The sequence below is a fragment of the Ursus maritimus genome, unplaced genomic scaffold (assembly GCF_017311325.1).
Source record: "Ursus maritimus isolate PB19 unplaced genomic scaffold, ASM1731132v1 scaffold_16, whole genome shotgun sequence".
Classification (NCBI taxonomy): Eukaryota; Metazoa; Chordata; class Mammalia; order Carnivora; family Ursidae; genus Ursus; species Ursus maritimus.
Genome location: NW_024424008.1, coordinates 43,815,091 through 43,835,448, shown reverse-complemented (window position 1 = coordinate 43,835,448; position 20,358 = coordinate 43,815,091). Strand labels below are relative to the sequence as shown.

The window sequence follows — 20,358 nt, the reverse complement described above, 5'->3', positions numbered from 1 at the left end:
ATATATATATATATATATATCTTCTGTATCTACGGTTAGAGTACTATGTAGTCTCTGTCTCCTAAATATTTATTGGTTTGCTAATGATTGGCACCAAGGAAATCCTATTTATTGTATTTAAACTACAGCGGTTCTTTGGATTTCTAAATCAACATCATTTACTGAGATTACCAGTATTTACACTCTGTGCTGTTAATTTCTGAGATAGATACAACATAAAAAGAAAGCACTGCTCATCTCTTGAATTGAATTCATTTTCAGTTTATCCTACAGGTCACCAGCAGCATTTAAATCTAACAGAGAACAACTTCTTAATCAGCTTAAGCTTCCCTTTTAACTGGTACATAGTATTTAAAAATGTTTGTTGACTGGAAATGAATTACAAAGAGCCTGTACCAGGGTCTGGATCACTCTGAACTGGACATTGACAGAACTGATTAGGCAATCTTTGTTTTCAAGGGCCAAAAGAATTTCCTGGTCGTATATATATTCAAGTCACAGCTCAAACCACCAACTCCCACATTCTCCCCAGTGCTCCCCAGAGTAGCCTCCTTACCTGTCTCTCACCTTCAACACTCCATAGCTGTATCGCTACCTCTAACCGAGATCTGATCCAGTCTCCACTTGACCCAGCCCTCACTGTGGCCTCCTGCCTCCAGTAACTTCCAGCCATGCTCCTCCCCATGCTGTCTTACATGGCTTTATCTCTTCTAGACAGAGAATCCTTTATAGGTCCTGTCTTCCCATGGAGCCTGCCGGTTCTCACCTTCTTGAACGTCCTCACGGCCACTACCTTGGGTCAGGCCTTCATTGTCTATTGCCTGAATCTCACAACAACTGGCTCACAACAACTGGCTAACAGTTCCCACCACCTCTTCTCTTACTGATCTCCAATTCACTTTCCCCCAGTGCTGCCAGAGTCATCTTTCTAAAAAACAAATCTGATGGAGTTATTCTGCTGCTTAAAATCCATCAATCCAAACTAGAATATACGTTCCTTAGCAGTGACAGACAAGCCTTCCTACACTTCCAACCTTCTCCCCCATCGTCCCCCAGCCGTCACATACCCCAGTGTTCAAGCAAATCAACCTGCTTGGCATTCCTCCAAGGATCCGTGCTCACTCGTGCGTCCATGCTTTTGTCCAGGCTGTTCGCCCTACCTGGTTTGCCCCACTCATCTTTCAAGATAAATCTTAGGCTAAGTGAATTCTCTCTCCTAAGCTCTCCCAGAGCACACTGCCCTTCTAGACTGTGGCACCCAACGTGCTCACCTGTCATCATTTTTCTGTCTCCTCCCCTAATCTGTAAGCTTCCTTAGGAGAGAGACCACATCTACCTCACTAGTCACTGTATCACCACTTCCTAGCACTGTATCTGGCACATAGGCACTCGATAAATATTTAACTGACTAAATATAATAATAATAATAGTAATGATAATAGTAGTAATAATAATAGTGGCAGCTAACACTTATTCAGTCCTTCCTGTGTGCCTGGCCCTGTTCTAAGTAATTTACATGTGTTAATTCATGGAACCCTTGGAATAATCCTAAATATCATTCTTTTTTTTTTTTTTTTTTTTTGACAGAGATAGAGACAGCCAGCGAGAGAGGGAACACAAGCAGGGGGAGTGGGAGAGGAAGAAGCAGGCTTCCCAGCAGAGGAGCCTGATGTGGGGCTCGATCCAGAACGCCGGGATCACGCCGAGCCGAAGGCAGACGCTTAATGACTGAGCCACCCAGGCGCCCCCTAAATATCATTCTTATCTCCACTTTACAAATCAGGAAATTGTGACGCAGAGACATTAAATAACATGCCTGCGGTTCTACAGTCATAATGCGAGAGAGTCAGAACCTGAAGCCAGACAGTGAATCCAGAGCCCAGGTTCTTCAGCACTCCTCCACACCGCCTCTCCTTCATTTATGATTCAGTTCAAATGGCACCTTCTGCGGAGACCATCTCTTGCCATCCAATCGTGCTGGACGTCTCTTCTGCATCCCGTGACGCCCAATATACACACATCTGCATCACAGTATTCATCACGCTGCACTTATGACTTGGTGTCTGTTTCCATTATTCCATGAGACCCTGGAGGGCAGGGACTTTGATTTTGTCTTGATTTCCTTTGTATCCCCCAGGGGCCAACACATGATAAATACTCAAACTTTTATGGATGGCTGAATAAATGGATGGCTGGGACAATCTGAGCTGCAGCCTCAGCATTCGTGTTCAGATTATCCAGCAGGTGGCAGAAGAAGACAAAAGCTGAACAGAGGACCAGCGGTCTTACCTTTCACACTTGTCACTTTCTTCATGATGGTTTCCTGACCTTGCCACAGACTCACGGTCACGGTGGCTCCCGATATGCCATAGCCCCAGATCACTGCCCCGGCAGGCTCCTTCTGTAGCACCATGTAGTCACCGATGTATGAGGCGAAGCGGAAACCAACATCTAAAAAATGTAACAAACACTTAGAAGAGCGTCATTGGAGATTCATCACCAACTGAACCTGCTTAAAGAGCAAGGAATATAAAGTTCTTTATACAGGATGATTTGGATATATCCAGTCCTTTTCATCTTCTAAAACTAGATCTTAGTCCTCCTAATTAAGTAAGCGACTTAACAAGAACAGTTGCCAAACATATGCAATAAGAGGGAAACTCAAAGAGCCTAGGGCAAACAATAGGCCACCAGCCTCCTCCCCCTCAGAGCTCTTGATCTGCCTTTGCCCTCTGGCTTGGCCCTGACGCTTCACTCTCTCGCCCCAAATTGCTAACATGCTCCTCTTATACACCCCACAGATGGTATTTATGAGAAAAATAAGCCACTTCCTTCCCCCACTTTCCATTACCACGCCCACTCCTTGTTGCTGGGAATAAAGACACCTGCCTCTCTCCAACACAGCCTTCCCTAATGTTTCCCCCCACTCTATCTCCCCTTGTCCATCCTGCCAGTGTCGATTTCCCACAAATAATTTCCCTTATTGTGGTTTTTTGGACAACCCACTGAAAATCCTAAATAGGCATTTACGAATATCTGCAATGGCTGCTTCTTTCTAAGGTAAATACAGATAAATTAAGATGAAATAGAAGGTCAAAATGTCAGAACAAAGGTCTTCCGTCTCAATTTTACCCATTTCACAAGCTAAATTATATAAAAAGAACAAGAGGGAGAGCACTTGAAACTAGATTCTATTCTGGAGTCACTAACAAGACTGAATAAGAACTCACTTTAACGAGATCATTCCTATTTTTAACATGCAGCCTATATTGAAGTATTTTATTAATAACAAGCATCTATCCAAATTATCGCAGCGAGTTCCTCATCAAAACTTAACAAGGGAAAAAAAAAACTTAAGTTATGTCCCAATTTGTCTGAACAAAACAGACTAAAATCCCTAGAAGAAAGTAATTAACAAAGTTAAGATTTTTTTTTAAGGGTTTTAAACAAAAATGATAGGCAGGAAAGAGAATGAGAACTAACAAGGTTGACACTTTCCTCCCTGGAAGCTACAAATGAGGATGACCTCTCAGGCTACGCTTAACAGGGCAGCAGAGCTAATGGGGTCTGCTACACAGACCTGGTGGCCTGTTTACCCTCTGCTTCGAAAAACAGCCCAGTCGCCAAACATCCTCTGCTCTCCCCCCGCGCCTGAGTTTTAGTCCCATCATAAAACTGACGTGACAACCAAAGACCATCCGGAAGGTTGGATAATGGGCTGGACATGCACAACCACCACAAGCAAAATGCTCTAAGAAGAGACTCTAACACCCCATGATTGCATAAGCAGGTTGGCAGCACGCTGGAGGGAAGGGGAGAGGCACATGTGTGGGAGGGCCTAGGCTTGGATAGGTGCTTCGTATGGAATAAAAACTGGAAACCAAAGGGCTAAGAGCTAAGCAGAGAGAGGGTGAGGGTGGGGGGGCGCGGAGAGAAGGAAACTGGCTATCGCTTGCACACGAGCCTGTGCAAATGAAGGGCTCTCTGAGTGCAGCCATTGTCCTCCAGGCTGGGGACACATCTTTCCAAGTCCGTCTGTTTTCGGCAACACACATTAACTGGACCTCCTTGTGCCTGGCTCTATTCTGCGTTAAAGAATTTTAGAGGTAGAAAGGATCTTTCACACCCCGACATACAATCATGTTATTCACTGATCCACAGACTGACACCCGGCTAGCTTAGGGAATTGTGGTTAATAGCTTGCATATGAATTGATTAATTCGACAAATATTTATTGATGCCTACTGTGTGCCAGGCACCACTTTAAGCACTGAGGATATAACAGTAAGAAAAAGAAAGAAAAAAAAGAAACAGACAAAAATCCTTGCCAGCAGCAGGGAGCCTACGTTTTACTGGGGAGCTTACTGGGGGCAGGCACAGTGCTAAGCATACTGCACACAGTCAACTCCTTTGACCGACCTGAAATCACACAGGTAGTTTATGACAGGACTAGAAACCAAGCCACCAGATTCTAAAGTTCCTGCAATTTCCACTCCGCTGCAGTTATAAATTACCGCTGCAGTGGTAAATTAAAAAAAAAAAAAAAAAAAGTCATATCCTCTGCCCTTATAAAGCTCACATTCCAAGCGGATAAGAGTAGACAGTGGAACATTACCAAGGAATTGAGCAATGGACAAAATAGGAGAATAGGAAAGGAGGCGGGACTAGTCAGTCATTCCTTTTGTCAAACACAAGACACTTAGCATTTGAATTTTTTTTTTTTTAGGTCTTCAATTTTTCCTTCATTTAGGTGCTGGAGTAGAAAATAGGAATTAGCATTGTGGGGAAGTTAAAAGTAGTCATCAAAAGTAGACTGACAAAATTAGGACAGTGGTTAGGTTACCTCTGGTGATCTCTCTGTGAATGCACTGGAGAGGAACCTCCAGGGAGTCCCAATAAACCTGGCAATGTTCTAGTTCTTAAGTTGGGTGCAACACCCTTGGGTGTTCATTTTGTTTCATTGCTCATATATTTTTATACATTTCAAATATTACGCAGTCAACATGGGCACAGCGGGAACGCTTTCAAGGAAAGATGTCAGGATATGCAACCACATAAGAAGGAAAGTAAATTTAAAGCATTAATGAAAAATACAGTCATTGTCAATGAAAGTAATGTAACGATAAGACCCAAAGGTGAAGACAGAATACTGCACTGGCATTAAAGCTAACAGTCTTTAACAGAAAAACGAATTAAAGAGTGCCCTACTCTCCTCTCATATGCTGGACTCAAAGGTCACTGAATGGGGATAAGAGTCAGAAAGTTCTATGCAGAGTGCTGCTGGTCTACACTTTTGTTAAAGCCTGAGACCCTACTGCTGGGCCGCAGTTGGTCTGTCTGGGTACTTCTGAGTTCTCAGGTAGAGCAAGTCATTTTTTTGCTCCCTGTCCCCATTCTCACTTCAACTTCCATTTCTTAGCAGGGATCTTTGGGGCCCACTATTTGAATGGTGTGAAGGAAACAGTAGGTCCAGCATTATCACTTTAACTGGCATCAGCGGGCAGATTTCCCCTTCTGGTTCTCAGTGTCCAGCCTGGGGTATTTAAATGACAGGATCCGCCCTGGACAATAGTCAAAGTGAGTCACCCTCCTCCCCAATGCCACGCCTATTATCCCACCACCGGTATCTGTAAGCTGCGCCAGAAATCAAAGCTAAGCCTTAAATATTCTGAGCTAGTGAGGGGGTTGTATTTCTTAAACCTAATCACCACTTAAACTAGTTAAATATAATTCCCCCAAGGAACCAAGCTTGAAGCAAACCCTCCCCAAGGGTACTACTGAGGGGGCAGCAGGGAAATGTTGTGGATGACTCAGTCACCTGTTTCCAAATATCATCTAACTAGCTTCACCCCCCTTCCCTTCGAGTTCCCCTGCGGTTATTCAAAGACCCCGAGGGCCTCGGTCTGGGACATTTGGGCCTCCCCACTCAGATACACCCAAATCTCCCTGTGCGCCACCCAGGGCATCAGGACGACGGCATCAGGAAGCGGACCGGCCGAACTCCCGCGCAGCAGACACCTGCGGCCTAGGCCTGGGTCAGAAGGCCGGCTCCAGGGTCGGGGTTCGCTGCAGAGGACGCGGGATCTCAAAGCCCGCGCAGGCTGACCGGCAGGGGTCGGGCCGAGCCGGGCCGCCTCACCTGCACTTGCGTCGGCCGGCACGATTAAAGGCAGCACCAGCCCAAATACAAATCCCGGTGCTACCATGTTTGCGAAATCCGACACCCCCGTGCGGACTCCGGATGCCGACTCCAGACCCTGCCGGGGTCGTGGGCGGGGCCTGCGCGGGGCGGGGAGGCCTGACTCCACCCCTCCCAGGCTGTTCTGTCGCGAAGCCGGTCCTCGGCCGACGGGAGAGGCCGTGCCTCTCTCTCCCCTTCCCGGCCGCCGTAGTTAAATTAAAAAAAAAAAACGGTTACCCAGCAACGAGAAATAACAACCGGAACCATCGGCACCAGCTCCGAGAGAAGGAAGAGGTGAGGCGGTTTACCCCACTTCCTCTCCAAATCCGAGACCTCGCCTTTTCCCTTCGCCTCTCGCATTCTCTCAGGATCCCAGACACATTCCGGGATCGCGAGGGCAGATTGGGCGCCAAGGCAGCCCGTTCTGCGAGAGTCTGAAATCCCGTTCTTCGAGAGTCTGAAATCCCAGATCCTCGACGTCGCGCTGCCGACTAGACCCCTGCTCCCCCTCCAACCGCCCTCCACTCCCCAGATTGGTTCAGGGTCTCACCTGTCCTTCTCACAAACTTAGAATGATTCAATGCCTCATCTCCTGTTCCCTCAAAAACAGAAAACCATCCTCCATACATTGGGCCTCATTAAACCGTCTAGTCCCTCACCTAGCCCCTGCCACCGATTGAGGACTTGTGAAAAAATTGACACCTTCACAAAAAGACCAGGTCCCTGAGTGTCAGTTTGCATACTCAGCAGCCCAACCCGCAGCTTGGCAGTTCTCCTTAATCCAGCCCTTGCATTCCAAGACAGGAAGATAAGACCTGGTCAAGACAAAACCAGAAAACACAAGAATCCCAAAATCTTGGACTCTAGGACTGCAAAATCATGACTTTGCCTCCGCCCCCTCTGACCCTTGCTGCCCCTTTCAGAGTATGTAGGTGCTTGGGGCATTATAGTTCGGCTTCAGAAGTGTAAGCAGAGGGCAAGACTAAGTGTTAAACTTCTTCATTCAACAAATTAGAGTAATTTCTAGAACCAAGATTAGTTCTTAATTCAATTTTTTTTCAATTTCAGACCCCAAACAGTGTCTTCTCAGCGATTTATGATAAATTTTTAACAATACTTCTCCCTGAGTTCCTGTGGGATAGCAGAAATTACTCTCCCCTTTTAAAGACAAAAAGAGGGACAGAGAGAAAAAGGACTTAGTGTTATAGTGAAAAATCTGTGGTTTTTGTAATTTAAAAAATCATTTGGCCTAGTAAATGTGTCTGTGTTTGTACTTTTCTGATTAATAATGGAGAGTTCAAAACTCGAAGAAATGATGAGTTGGGATTGTGTTGGGGGGAAAAAATTGAAGTCCGGAAAATTTGGAGCTCAGGAATAATTTGTTGTCATAATTGTGATTATATAAGTAAAATCAGACAAATTTAAAGACAGTACTCTTTAATGAATCTCTAGGTACAATAGGCAGTTCCTTCCAAGGAGATGTCGATTCCATTCTCCAACACCCACTACCGAATTCCACAAGGATTTGGGAATCTTCTTGAAGGGCTGACACGCGAGATTCTGAGGGAGCAACCAGAAAATATACCAGCTTTTGCAGCAGCATATTTTGAAAATCTTCTAGAGAAACGAGAGAGTAAGCTTTTTTCAAATAGGCTTTTTTTTTTTTTAAGTAAGAGACTAAAGCATTTGGTTATGGTGAAACTGGCTTAAGACCATCCCCATTCCATAGAAAGCCTTTATGAGGCAGGTAGCTTCAAATAACAGTTCTTGCTATTGAAAACATGTGCCTTTATGACAGGTTCTCTTAAATCCCGTGATTTCACATTCTTGAAGATTACCAGTTGATTACACAGACCTTCTTCCTTGTATTCTTCATGGACACGCTGGGTAGAAGGAAACCTCAAGAGATCATCCAGTCTAGCTCTCCATTTTCCAACAGGCTGTTCCAATGCATGCGAGGCAGTTGACTGTCTAGTCCTCCTGGGAGAAGAGTTTTCTTTACATGGTGACTCTTCTTACTTGAAAGTATTGTAAGTGTTGTAAAAAATAATTCTATGCCCCTTAGATTAAATAGATTGGTGTCTGCTGGGGTATATGAAACTAGTCTGCAAAAAGTCACAGAGAAACACTGCTTTTAAAGTGAAATTCCAGGGGTGCCTGGGTGGCTCAGTCAGCTAAGCATCTGATTCTTGATTTTGGCTCAGGTCTTGATCTTGGGGTCATGAGCTCAAGCCCCACGTTGGGCTCCATGCTGGGTGTGGAGGCTACTTAAAGAATAAAAGTGAAATTCCAGCTTGGGAAAGTAATTTATATCCTTTCTCTGTTCTCCCAAGGTCCCGTCCTGCCCAGAGACTAAGATTCATGCTAACAGTGACTCTGGCTGAGAGCCAAAGAGGTTTCTTCCCTTCCAGAAATAAAATGTCCAAATTCCCAGCCTCGAAGGCTCATACTGTTAAGACTTGATCCAGTAGTCAAAATGGGAATTATTACAGCTATACATTTCTATTAAAAAAATAAACCCTTCTTGACTGGAACTACCATTTTGTATAAGCTGTTTCCATCATTACTTTTGGCTGCAGTATTCCAACAGAGTGGTAGAGGTGACTAGAAATAACTACAAGTAAGTAAGCATTTGGTTTCAAATCGTTTTCCAGAAGAAGGAAACCTACCACAAGGGTTGAATTGAAGCAACTCCCATACACACTTATAGCTCCACCATCTCGTCTTCTTTGCTCAACCCTGGCAGAGCTCGGAATCTCTGCCAATTTCCTGAATACTGCTGGGCTTTTTCATATCCAGTCAGTGCGAATATCTGTTGCACAATTTGAAACTCATGTGCCACTAAAAAGCTATTAAGAGAAATCTTTTAGGGTAAGAGGTGAATTATAATGAGCATTAATTTAATTTTGTTATTATAACATTAATTTTACAAATGAGTATTAATTTTGTTATAACAATTTTACAAATTCATGAGTAAAAAGTCTTCAGTCCTTTATTTAATTTTAGATCTCAGAAATGTCCCATTACAAAAAAACATTTGAGTCATTGTTACTGGATCATGATAATTAATGAAATTGGTGATTCAGATTAATGGTCTCAGAATACCAGTCTCTAATAAAAACAAGACAAAACTATGAAAAAATTTGAAGCACCATACCCATTTCCACTCATGCAAACCAAAGGTGAATTACCCAACTGATACAATGTAGTCTCTCCAAAAGGGAATGAAAAAGGCCTCTAGCCAGTCTCTCACACAATGCAAGAATTCTCTTGCCAGCATTCTTCATAGGTAATTGTTAGTCTTAATTTTGATTTTTCTGACAGAAAACGTGTTAGCATTTGATGTAAGTGTTATCTGAAACCACTAGGGAAAAGGTAGGCTTTTTATTAAATGATGTTGAGATAAAGACGGAAAAAGATAAAATTGGATCTGTGCTTGACATCATACACCAGGGTAAGTTCCAAATTGACCAAAGGCTTAAATTATTTTTTTAATGAAACCGTACAAATACTAGAAGGAAACATGGATGAATTTCTCTGTAATATAAAAAAGGAAAACATTTTGCTAGCTAAGTTGCTATAATTACTTAAATATTCAAAAGCAATTAGGGAAAAAGACTGATGAGATTGACTACATAAAAGTAAGCTTTTACATGGCAAAATCACCATAAGAAAAATGAAACTACAAATAACAAACTGAGGAAAAATAATTGTAATTTTTATCACAATGGGTTAATAAACCTAATAACCAAATGTTTATAAAAATACTGAAGAAAAAACCTTATATAAAACAATGGTTAAGAGATCTGAGCAAAACACACAAAAAATGCAAATGGCCCTTAACATATGAGAACATACTAAAACTAACCCATAACAACAGAAGCCCAAATCAAAACTACACTGAGGTACCACTACCAACCCCCCCATCAGACTGGTAAAAAGCCAAAAGTTTGCCAATTCATTGCAGGCAAGGCTAGAGGGGAAATAAGCAGTCATATACATTGCTGGAGGAGATAAAAAATGATATAACGCCAAGGAAGAGAATTTGACATAGAAATTCCACTTCTACCCTTTTCATTGCATCATTATTTGAGGAAACAATCCCAATATCCATCATAGGGGATTTGTTGAATAAACTAGAGGACGTCCACACAGTGGAATTCTATACAACTGTAAAACAAAACAAACAAAACCAGAATAAGGAAGATCTCTATATGTTGCCATGGAGTGATCTTCAGGATATATTAGGTGAAAAAAATAAGGTGGGAAAAAAGTATGTTTAGGGGCCCCTGGGTGGCTCAGTTAAGCATCTGCCTTTGACTCAGGTCATGATCCTGGAGTCCCAGGATCGAACTCTGCATCAGGCTCCCTGCTCAGTGGAGAGCCTGTTTCTCCCCCTCCCCCTCCCCCCCCCACTCATGCACGCACGCTCTCTCTCTCTCTCTCAAATAAATAAATAAAAAAAATCTAAAACAAAAAAAGAAAGAAAGAAAGTATGTTTAGCATGTTACCAATTATCTAACAAAGGGGTGTGGGTACGAAGAAGAAGAGAAGAAACAGAGTGGAGGAAACAGGATAGAAGCTAGACTTCTTCTGGAGAAGAAACAGAGTGGAGGAAACAGGATAGAAGCTAGACTTCTCTGACTATATCCTGAATTCAAAATCATAAATGTTTGACATAGTTTGAAGTGGAACTAAATTTTAAAATTGTTAAGCAAGCTTAAAGTTTAGAAGCAAAGTGAAACAAACAAACCTAGCTAGTATCGAATGGGTAGTATAACCACACAGAAAAGAATTGTTTCAAGTGACTTTGTAACACAGTAATTTGACTGTACATACCTAGTGGATATAGCCTAAAAACAAAATGATGTTAAGAAGTCTTAAATTGTTTTCAGTAATCACAGTTAATAATGTCATAGTATAATTATAGTTAGTTATAGTATAATTATAGTTTTTATACATTGTAGGATGTAGCAAATAAGTCACTATCCTACTGTTACTACAAATAAGATTTTTAGCATAAGAAAAATGACAAACATAAAAATGAAGGAAGTTAATAAAATCCTGTAATCCTAAATTTGAACAGAAAAATATCAGTGTGACCTCAATGATATATTTTCTCTTTAAAAATGAAAGAAATGTTTTCTAACTCTATGCATTTTTTAAAAGGCCACAAAACAATAACCAACTCAGTACTGGTGAGCACCTAGCCTTTAGACTGTGGCCTCTAGCTACCATTTCCCAGAAACCAAGGCCTCGTAGAGAACTACCTAATTCCATGAATTGGTCAGGACATATGCAAGTTGAGCCTGAACATCTTGCCATTCCAGAAAATAAGGAAACTATCAAAGATACTAGAGTTGTTTCCAGAAGACTCAGGAGCACCTGAACACCTGAATGGGCTCCTACTGACCAATTTTGGACAATTAGAGCATCGAGAAGAATAATAAATGCAATGGATTGAAGTTAATCCAATTTCTTAAATATTCATTAGTTCAAAATGATCAAAACAAACAAACAAAACCTCCTGAAGAGCATCCTAAGGAACCAACTGATTATTCTGAAAACTGGCTGATAAAGGATAAGAATCAAACCTTTAACCTGCCTTTTCTTTTTTTTTTTTTTTAAGATTTTATTTATTTATTCGACAGAGATAGAGGCAGCCAGCGAGAGAGGGAACACAAGCAGGGGGAGTGGGAGAGGAAGAAGCAGGCTCATAGCAGAGGAGCCTGATGTGGGGCTCGATCCCATAACGCCGGGATCACGCCCTGAGCCGAAGGCAGCCGCTTAACCGCTGTGCCACCCAGGCGCCCCTAACATGCCTTTTCTGAATGAACTGTATGTCAGGGTAACCAAATAGTTGATATGGGAAAGTTTTTCTTTACGGATTACTCCAGAAATAAAAAAAAGTAATGATCAAGTAAGAACATTGCTATTTTGCAACCCCTAAAGAAATGATCTAAGCAATCATCATCAATGGGCCCTTAAAGATTGTAAAAAGAGAGACAACCAGATATTACGTATATCCTGACAGAATTACACGGCACTATCTATAAAATATTCTTTTTTTTTAAAGATTTTATTTATTTATTTGAGAGAGAGAGAGAGCCAGCGAGAGAGGGAACACAAGCAGGGGGAGTGGGAGAGGAAGAAGCAGGCTCCCAGCAGAGGAGCCTGATGCGGGGCTCGATCCCAGAACGCCAGGATCACGCCCTGAGCCGAAGGCAGCCGCTTAACGACTGAGCCACCCAGGCGCCCCTATCTATAAAATATTCTTGCCAAATAAATAAATAAATAAATAAAACTTGAATCAGCTACAGGAAATTCAAAAGCAAAGGAACTTGTTAAAAGTCATCATGGGAATGGAATCAGAAATATCTAAACTGTGGAAAACTCCAAAGGAAAAATGATCCAATTTCCTCAACAAAAACATTGCAAGGAAAAAATGTGGGCTGGGAGATAGGTGAAAATCTCTTTCAATTAAAAGAGATGGGAAAGGCATTGTGCCCATTGTTTGGGTTTTGATTTGAACAAATCAATAGTAAAAAATAAGCAAAAAATATATCAGACAATAGGGGAAATTTGGATAGCTGTTATTAAGGCATTATTTTTAGTATTTTTAGATGTGATAATGGTATTGTGGCTTTATGTCTTAGAGATGCACACAAAAATAACTATTTGTAGATAAAACAATAAGGTGCCTGGAACTGGCTTGAAAATAATCAGAAGAAAGGGTGGGAAATTGAGTGAAGTTACAGATAAAATAAGATAAATCATGAGTTTATAATTGTTGAATCCGAGTAATGTGCACATGAGAATTTGTCATATTATTCTCTCTACTTTCTAAGTTTGAAATTGTTTAAAATGAAGAGTTATAGAAAAATTCTGCTTAAATATAAATACTTCTTCCTATGTCTACTGACTACATAATATGCCTCTTTTTTAAAAAAAACCTCTCCCATTCTTCACTTTTCCAAGCTTCCTTACTATTTAGCATTTATTTTTATACATTTTCCTGTGTTTACTGATACATGTTTATAAGTTTCTGTATTTATATTTAAGTATTGGCATTTGTTCTCTCTCTCTCCCATTTTATTATTCTATGAAGGCAGCAATTATGTTTTTTTACTGCCTTTCTAAATATTCCCAAGGGCTCATTTAATGTTTAATTCATCATCATATATTCTGTGATCACTGGTTATGTTTACAGTGTTAGGCTATATACATAATAAGATTTTCAACTGGCAGTAAAGAACGTGTGGTTTAAAAAAGAAAACTTGTTTTGTGTTACTATTCTAGATTTTCTTTAATAAACTCAAAATAAGCCTGAAATTATTATATTCTTATTATTTAGAAACCAACTTTGACCCAGCAGAATGGGGGACGAAGGTAGACGACCGCTTCTATAACAACCATGCATTCAAGGTATGGTCCCATGAAACTCGTGGATTTAGTTATTTTCTTCTCCCGGTCTCCAAAACAGGGACTATTGCAATCTCCCCAGAATCATGAACAGTCATCACAAATATCTTATTAAACCTTTTTAATTGTGCTGTTCTTTCTGATGAGAAATTTTTTTCCAAAGTATACGAATAGTGGACAGATACTTAGCTGAAATTGAAAGGTGATCAACAGGCAGAATATACTTGAAATTTACAGAATAATTACTCATTTATTCTTCAAATTCTATTGGGTATCACAATGCTTAGCAATAGCAGATCCTCAATAAATATTTGTTGAATTAATGAATGGCATTTTATAAAACACCATTTATCCCGTCGTTTCATCATCATCGACATCTTACAAAAGACTGATTAGAATTTAAATTCATAATGGTAGAGTTTTTTCTACGAAGCTAATCTGTTCAGAGACTGAACCTACCTTCTCTTTAGCAGCTTTCTTAGAATGAGCCTTTCTCAACCAAGGTTCCTCAAAAGAATTAAGCCCTAAGCCAAGGGCACTCATTGCATGTAAGGAATCAACGTCTCTCCTTTGTTTCTAGAATGATTCTAGTTACGTACCATCCTTGAGAGGATAGTCACTGAACACATTCTGTGTTCTGTGGTCCAGAAGAGGAACACTGGTTGAAAAAGGCTGTGTGTGACCCTGCATCCCTGGCATCAACTAATTGGGATCTTGATGGAAATTCTGTCGCAGGCCCTACTCCAGATCTGCAAGTTGGAAGCTGAAGTTTAACAAGCTCCCCAAAGTAATTTGTGGGTACATTCAAGTCTGAGAAGCACTCTTCTAGACAACTGAAAAAATACATTAGCCACAAAGCACCATGAGATATTAGAATTAAAAGGAATTAGCCAAGTTTAAGTTTTGATGGTGTTCCCCGGTAGATTTGGGGAATTTCCTGGGGAAATACCTGTCACTTATTCCATGAGTTCAAAAGTGAAGTTCCATCCATTTGTGCCTGCCAGATATGGGGGTGTGGAGCTTGTTTCCGTTTAACTAGATTCTCTGTGTTCGTGTTTTATTCCAATCAAAGGAATAATGTCAAAAAGTTTTAAATCGTTGTGTCACATAGCAATTTCAGGGTGTTTTTTCATCTCTATTGAATTCTAAAGGCTTTACTTAATTAGCTTATATGTCTTCAAATCTCTGTTTTATGGATTTCAAGAAACTCTTGCCATAGATTGTGAATTAGCAATGCTTCTATTTTGGTGGAAGATTTCAATAACCATGTCAAAATAGGCAGAGCTGATTTCCCTTTTTTTCATGTAAATGGTTCCCCACAGCAGAACTTACCTCTTTGACGAGGTTTTTAATCTACAAACTTCATTAAAAAGTCAACTTGACCTCACGCTATGGGACGCAGTGGCATATATTTTGCTCTTATTTTAAAAACTAACAGTACTTCTTTTTTATACTTTGTTCAAGATTCATTACAGCATCTTAACAACTTTTAGTATAAGACAATAGCTTGTTTTTCATATGAAATAATGTGACACACATTCCAAAAGCGAAAAATCAAACACTTTTCAGCAATTCCTTAGTCATATTTGTTTATGCATATTCCCTTTAGAGTTTTCATTTCTTTCTTTTTTTTTTAACCTACTTTCTTTTTTAAAAAAATCGGTATGTATTCCTACTACTTCTCAATAACATACAGCAGTATTTAATGACTTTAAGCCGTTTGATCCAAGACTTTACTGGTTTTGGACTATTGCCTGTTTGGCCCTGTCACCCCTCTTCCAGGAGCATGAATCACCTGAGAATGGTGAGTCTGCAAAAGAAAAGTCTCGCGGATCCGTGAAAGAGGATGAGACACCAGTCACAGCCTTAGTAAGTTACGCTTTCCGTATACTATTAGATTCCTACACAGAATCATATCACTCAATTTAAAATTATACTCCAAATATGAATCCAGTCTGTTATCCATATTGCTAAAATTATGATTTTGCTTTCTAGATAACTGGCATCAGTGATAAGCTAACTGGTGGATCATTTTTAGCTATGTCTATCATAAAGGAAAACTCCTTCTTCCCCTTAAAAATAAAATCTTTTTTTCCAAGATTGTCAATGGGTGGGGAAATCTCCCCTCTGGAGAAGAACAGACAGAACACACTGCCTCAGTCTCCATCTTTCAGATTCACTTTCCACTTTGAGAATTTTTCACGGACTGATGCTCTCACCGCCACACAGTGACAAAGGTTCAGAGATAACAAAAGGAAACTCACAGAGAATCACATATCACCAACAAGATGGCTGCTGCTGTCTACAAAATGACTTCCTGCCCAGCAACCTACATCTAAGCAATAAAGACCTGAGTAGGGCCCACCTTCAAAGGTATCTACTTTCAGTGGTGTGTTAGATCCAGCTCTCAAGAGACAACTGTGCACATCTCTCTACAGCCCATGATCAGTAATGTCTGCTTGGTAGCTTGAAATCAGCCATGGTAGGTGTATGAAGACCATGGCCAATACTGCAAATCAGACTTTTTTTCTGGAGAGTCTGTATATGAACATCACTATCTATATTCTTCATAGTCCGGACTCAAGAAGACCAAGCCTAGTGAGAAAGAACTTACTCTCTACAGTGCTGAAGGCCAAACTTCTGAGTTCTTTTTCAGGTCTTAATGTCCAGTCAGTCACCCATTAACTGACACTCAAAGTAGGCATCCCCTTCAAGGAATACCTTACCTCCTACCCAGTTGGGGGGGGGCATAACTTTTCCCTATAACCTTTATAAATTATTCCAGAATTATATCAAAGCCATAAGATGCAATGGAAGGTGAGGGAAGAAAGGGAGTGTCATTTCCTTACATCTTTAGTAATTGTCCTCACTCAGTTTTTCATGACTTTGAGTTGCGATCTCACCGATTTCCAACCTCACTATAATTCATTTGCCCATATCGGGGCATCATGTCAGAGGATTCCCTACCATTCTGTTTGCATTTAAAAGTTGGAGAGCTAGATGTGCCTCGTTGTTTTTAATGGGGTGAGGGGTGTAAACAACCCAAGGGTCCATCCACAGGAGACTGAGTAAATAAATCAAGTTGCAGTAGTAAAATGTAATACAATGATGCCACAAAAAAAGAAGAATGGACAGAGTTACACACTGAATAATAATATAGAAAAGAGAGCCAAGATATAGTTACATGGAAAAAGTAGTTGCGAACATTGTAATTAACGTGATCTCATTTTTAAAATAAAAAGGCATGTATATATCCATTAGAATACTTTGTATATAGAGAAATTTTGAAAGGTTATATATACTCAACCCATAATAATGGTTACATCTTAGGAATAGATTTGGAAAGGAGGAGAAAACTTCCATGTATATGTATCACTGTTATAATTTAAAATGATATATTAAAAACTACGTATCGGGACACCTGGGTGGCTCAGTTGATTAAACATCTGCCTTTGGCTCGGGTCGTGATCCTGGGGCCCTGGAATCGAGTCCCACATCGGCTTCTTGCTCAATGGGGAGCCTGCTTCTCCCTCTGCTTCTGCCGTCCGCTCCCCCGGCTTGTGCCCGCTCTCTCTGACAAACAAATAAATAAAATATTTTTTTAAAAACTATATATCTGTTGAATGGACACTTAAGATTTGTGTGTTTCACTGTCTATAATTTAGGTAAATTATAACTAAATTTTATTTTCTGGAAAGATTGTATTTATTTATTTATTTGAGAGAGAGAGAGAAGGGGGAGGAGCAGAGACAGAGACAAGCAGACTCCCTGATGAGTGTGAAGCCCAACGCAGGGCTGGATCCCACGACCCTGAGATCATGACCTGAACCAAAATCAAGAGCCAGATGCTCAAGGGATTGAGCAACCCCTATATCTATATTAAAAAAAAAAAAAAAAAACATATACAGAATTTCAGCCAACCACCTTAAAACTGACATTATTGGACTAAAAGGATGTCTCTTTGGCAGTCCACTTTACATGTATGATTCTGATTAGCTAATCATTGAAAACTTAAGAAATTAATTTCATGTAATCATGATTATTTTGAAACAGCACATTTACTATTCTTGACATTTTTACCATGCTTCAAGGATTCTTACTTATTTTCAAAAAAAAATGTCATTGCTCAGGAAACTGTTAAATAGGAGCTATTTTGAGGGGGGAAGTTGGCACTGATCATTTATTGCAGAGACATATTAAAGAATGAGAAAACAAAATGCCTGCTATCTTGGCACTCACCGTTTGGAACATACACAGCGTAACAGTATATAAAATTCCCTTAGGAAGCAACAGATCTCGATTGTTACGTCCCTAAATTGATTAAATTTGTGCACTTATTTTTATGGCATCAAAATATTGGATATTTAAGAAGTCTCTTACTTTTTCTCCTTTCCATGAAGGAACCTTCTGAAGAAGAAAAAGAGAAAGAGGAGAACGCTGCTCTCAAAATTCAAGCAGTCTTCCGGGGACACTTAGCCAGAGAGGAGGTGAAGAAAATGAAATCGGGTGAGCCTCAGGAAGAGAAAAGAGAAGAAAACGAGTGAGAAGACTGGTTTTACTCCCCCGCTCCCCAGAAAAACATGAAAAAATCATCCGGATCCATCAACCTCGCTGTGATTGCTGTTTTTTTTCTTAGTAAGGGAGATTTGACGTAGTGAAATAACATTTGTTGCTGTTGTGAAAATCTGTCATGAGCATTTGTTTAATAAACATGCCATTGAACACATGCCTCTTAAAGATTTCTCTGAGATCATGAGTCTTATTTATACTTCTCCCAAGTCTCTGGATAAAGACCCCTGGCTTTAGTTATAGAACTGGCATATCTGAGTTTTCCGGATCGTCAGTGGTTATGTGGTCTAACCGTTATCTAATGAATAAATCCTCTCTCCCATCCCTGAACAATGGTCTTTCTGCTCCTGGTTCACTCCTGGTGATAGGGAATTTTACCGTCTTTCCAGCATAGTCCATTTAATTTTTGAATAACTCAAATTATTAAAAAGAGAAGCTGAATCCAAAATCTGCCTCCCTGTAAGTTTCATCCATATGTTTTCACTTGTCATGCAGGCATGCAGTCATTTATCGAAAAATGTATTGAGCCCAAAACACGTGCTGGGATTTAGTAGTGCATATCTGTTCCTACACCCATGCTGCTGACACTTTTTTATTATCTTGCTCTCCAGAGCCACACAGAACAAGATGAATACATATTTGAAAAAAGAAAAGCCATCATAACGTCATAAATACTCTTCCATAAATACTAAAACTTCCCAAGTTTTGCCAAATTCATGAATGGTAAATACCTGTGTCATAAACTAGAGCCCTTATGTCTCTTTTTTTCAGCGAATCATTCAAGCCCCCCAATGCCTTATTTTTAGTAAGTTCAGTGTCTCCTTTTTTTTTCTAAGATTTTATTTATTTATTTGACAGAGAGAGGGGCAGCGAGGGAGGGAACACAAGCAGGGGGAGTGGGAGAGGGAGAAGCAGGCTTCCCACTGAGCAGGGAGCCCAATGTGGGGCTCAATCCCAGGACCCTGGGATCACGACCTGAGCGGAAGGCAGACACTTGACTGAGCCACCCAGGTGCCCCCAGTGTCTCCTTTTTGAGAACTTCTCACCCTTGAATATCTAAGAAACTGTGGGGTTCATATCTTAGACCAAAAGATGCAGTTCCCTTCCCAAAATAAAATAGGAGGTGGAGTCTTGTTTAACTAATGCTGTTACCTTCTACTGCAATGATTCTGCACTGTGGTAACGTCCTGGCTGGTTCGGATTCCTGTCTGCACGCACTGGGTGTCCTGAGCTTTGGTTCTAGGACTACACCTCTCTCGGTTCACAGTCACACAGCCATCATTCCCCAGAGCTCAATAACACGCCTGGCTCTGTCTTGAGGAACTTCTAAAACGAGCCACATGTTATGCATAACAAATGTACTCCTGCAAACACAGATCTTTCTCTTAAGCTCAGACATTCTCTTTCTGCAAAGCAATTTTATTTCAGGTGCCCCATCTCCCCACACCCCCATCCCTGAGCCTTTATCAGGCTCTACAACAGAAGTGCACCCAAGTGCTCTTCTCCACTCAAATCAGATGACTTATGCCAACAATTTCAAGGTTGCGCCATTCATTCTCCAATCTCCACTCACCTCTGGACAGCCATCCCCCCCTTCCAAGGTCTGACGGCCACTAGGGAGCTGCATGCTAGCTAAACACAAGTCTCTAATACTGACTGGCCTCTTCCTCCTAGCCTGAACCCCCCTCTCCCAGGCTTAGAGAGGAAAAAAATGTAATCAACTCTCCATCAGCATTCCAGCTGCTCATTCCCCTATTCCATTCAAAGCACCAGTCCCCAATCCATTTGCTCCTCAAACAAAGCCATCCTGCTTGGGGGATTATGAAGGGGTCCCAGAATTAATACAAAGACTTAGCTTCTCTGTCCTGGAGAGAAAACCGAGGAGAGAAAAAGGAGATTTTCCCCCTAGTGAGTATATAGCAGAAAAAAAGAAAAAAGATACCTGTTAACTTTTTAATAATTCTACTCTACATATAAAATGGTTAACACTGTGCTTTCCACATATCAGGACGCACACACACACAAATCCAGTGGTGGTGACGTTTTTGGTGAAGGAAGAAAGAGGAAGAAAAGAGAGTAGGGAGGAATGGATGTCATATCATAACACATATTAATAACACTTTACTACCACTAACTGGTTTTCCTCTTATCTCCCTGCCTGACCTGCTCAATCTCCTTTGCTGCTC

At 40.8% G+C, this 20,358-nt stretch overlaps 2 protein-coding genes across 2 annotated transcripts in view; one reads left to right on the top strand and one right to left on the bottom strand.

The window, feature by feature from the left end:
* Window positions 1-6,344, bottom strand: part of SIAE (sialic acid acetylesterase) — a 37,926-nt gene extending 31,582 nt beyond the window's left edge. Inside the window, exons 1-2 of the mRNA XM_008688239.2 lie at window positions 6,140-6,344; window positions 2,290-2,451 (exon numbers count right to left, since the gene is read on the bottom strand). Coding sequence (XP_008686461.1) covers window positions 2,290-2,451; window positions 6,140-6,206 — 229 coding nt within the window. The 5' untranslated portion in view covers window positions 6,207-6,344. The remainder of the gene's footprint in view (window positions 1-2,289; window positions 2,452-6,139) is intronic.
* Window positions 6,345-6,391: 47 nt separating this feature from the next.
* SPA17 (sperm autoantigenic protein 17) lies at window positions 6,392-18,335 on the top strand. Its single transcript, XM_008688241.1, has 5 exons — window positions 6,392-6,475; window positions 7,634-7,814; window positions 13,536-13,606; window positions 15,386-15,472; window positions 18,004-18,335. The coding sequence occupies exons 2-5, from the start codon at window positions 7,661-7,663 to the stop codon at window positions 18,145-18,147; spliced, it is 456 nt and encodes a 151-aa protein (XP_008686463.1). The 5' UTR covers window positions 6,392-6,475; window positions 7,634-7,660; the 3' UTR covers window positions 18,148-18,335.
* Window positions 18,336-20,358: the final 2,023 nt, after the last annotated feature.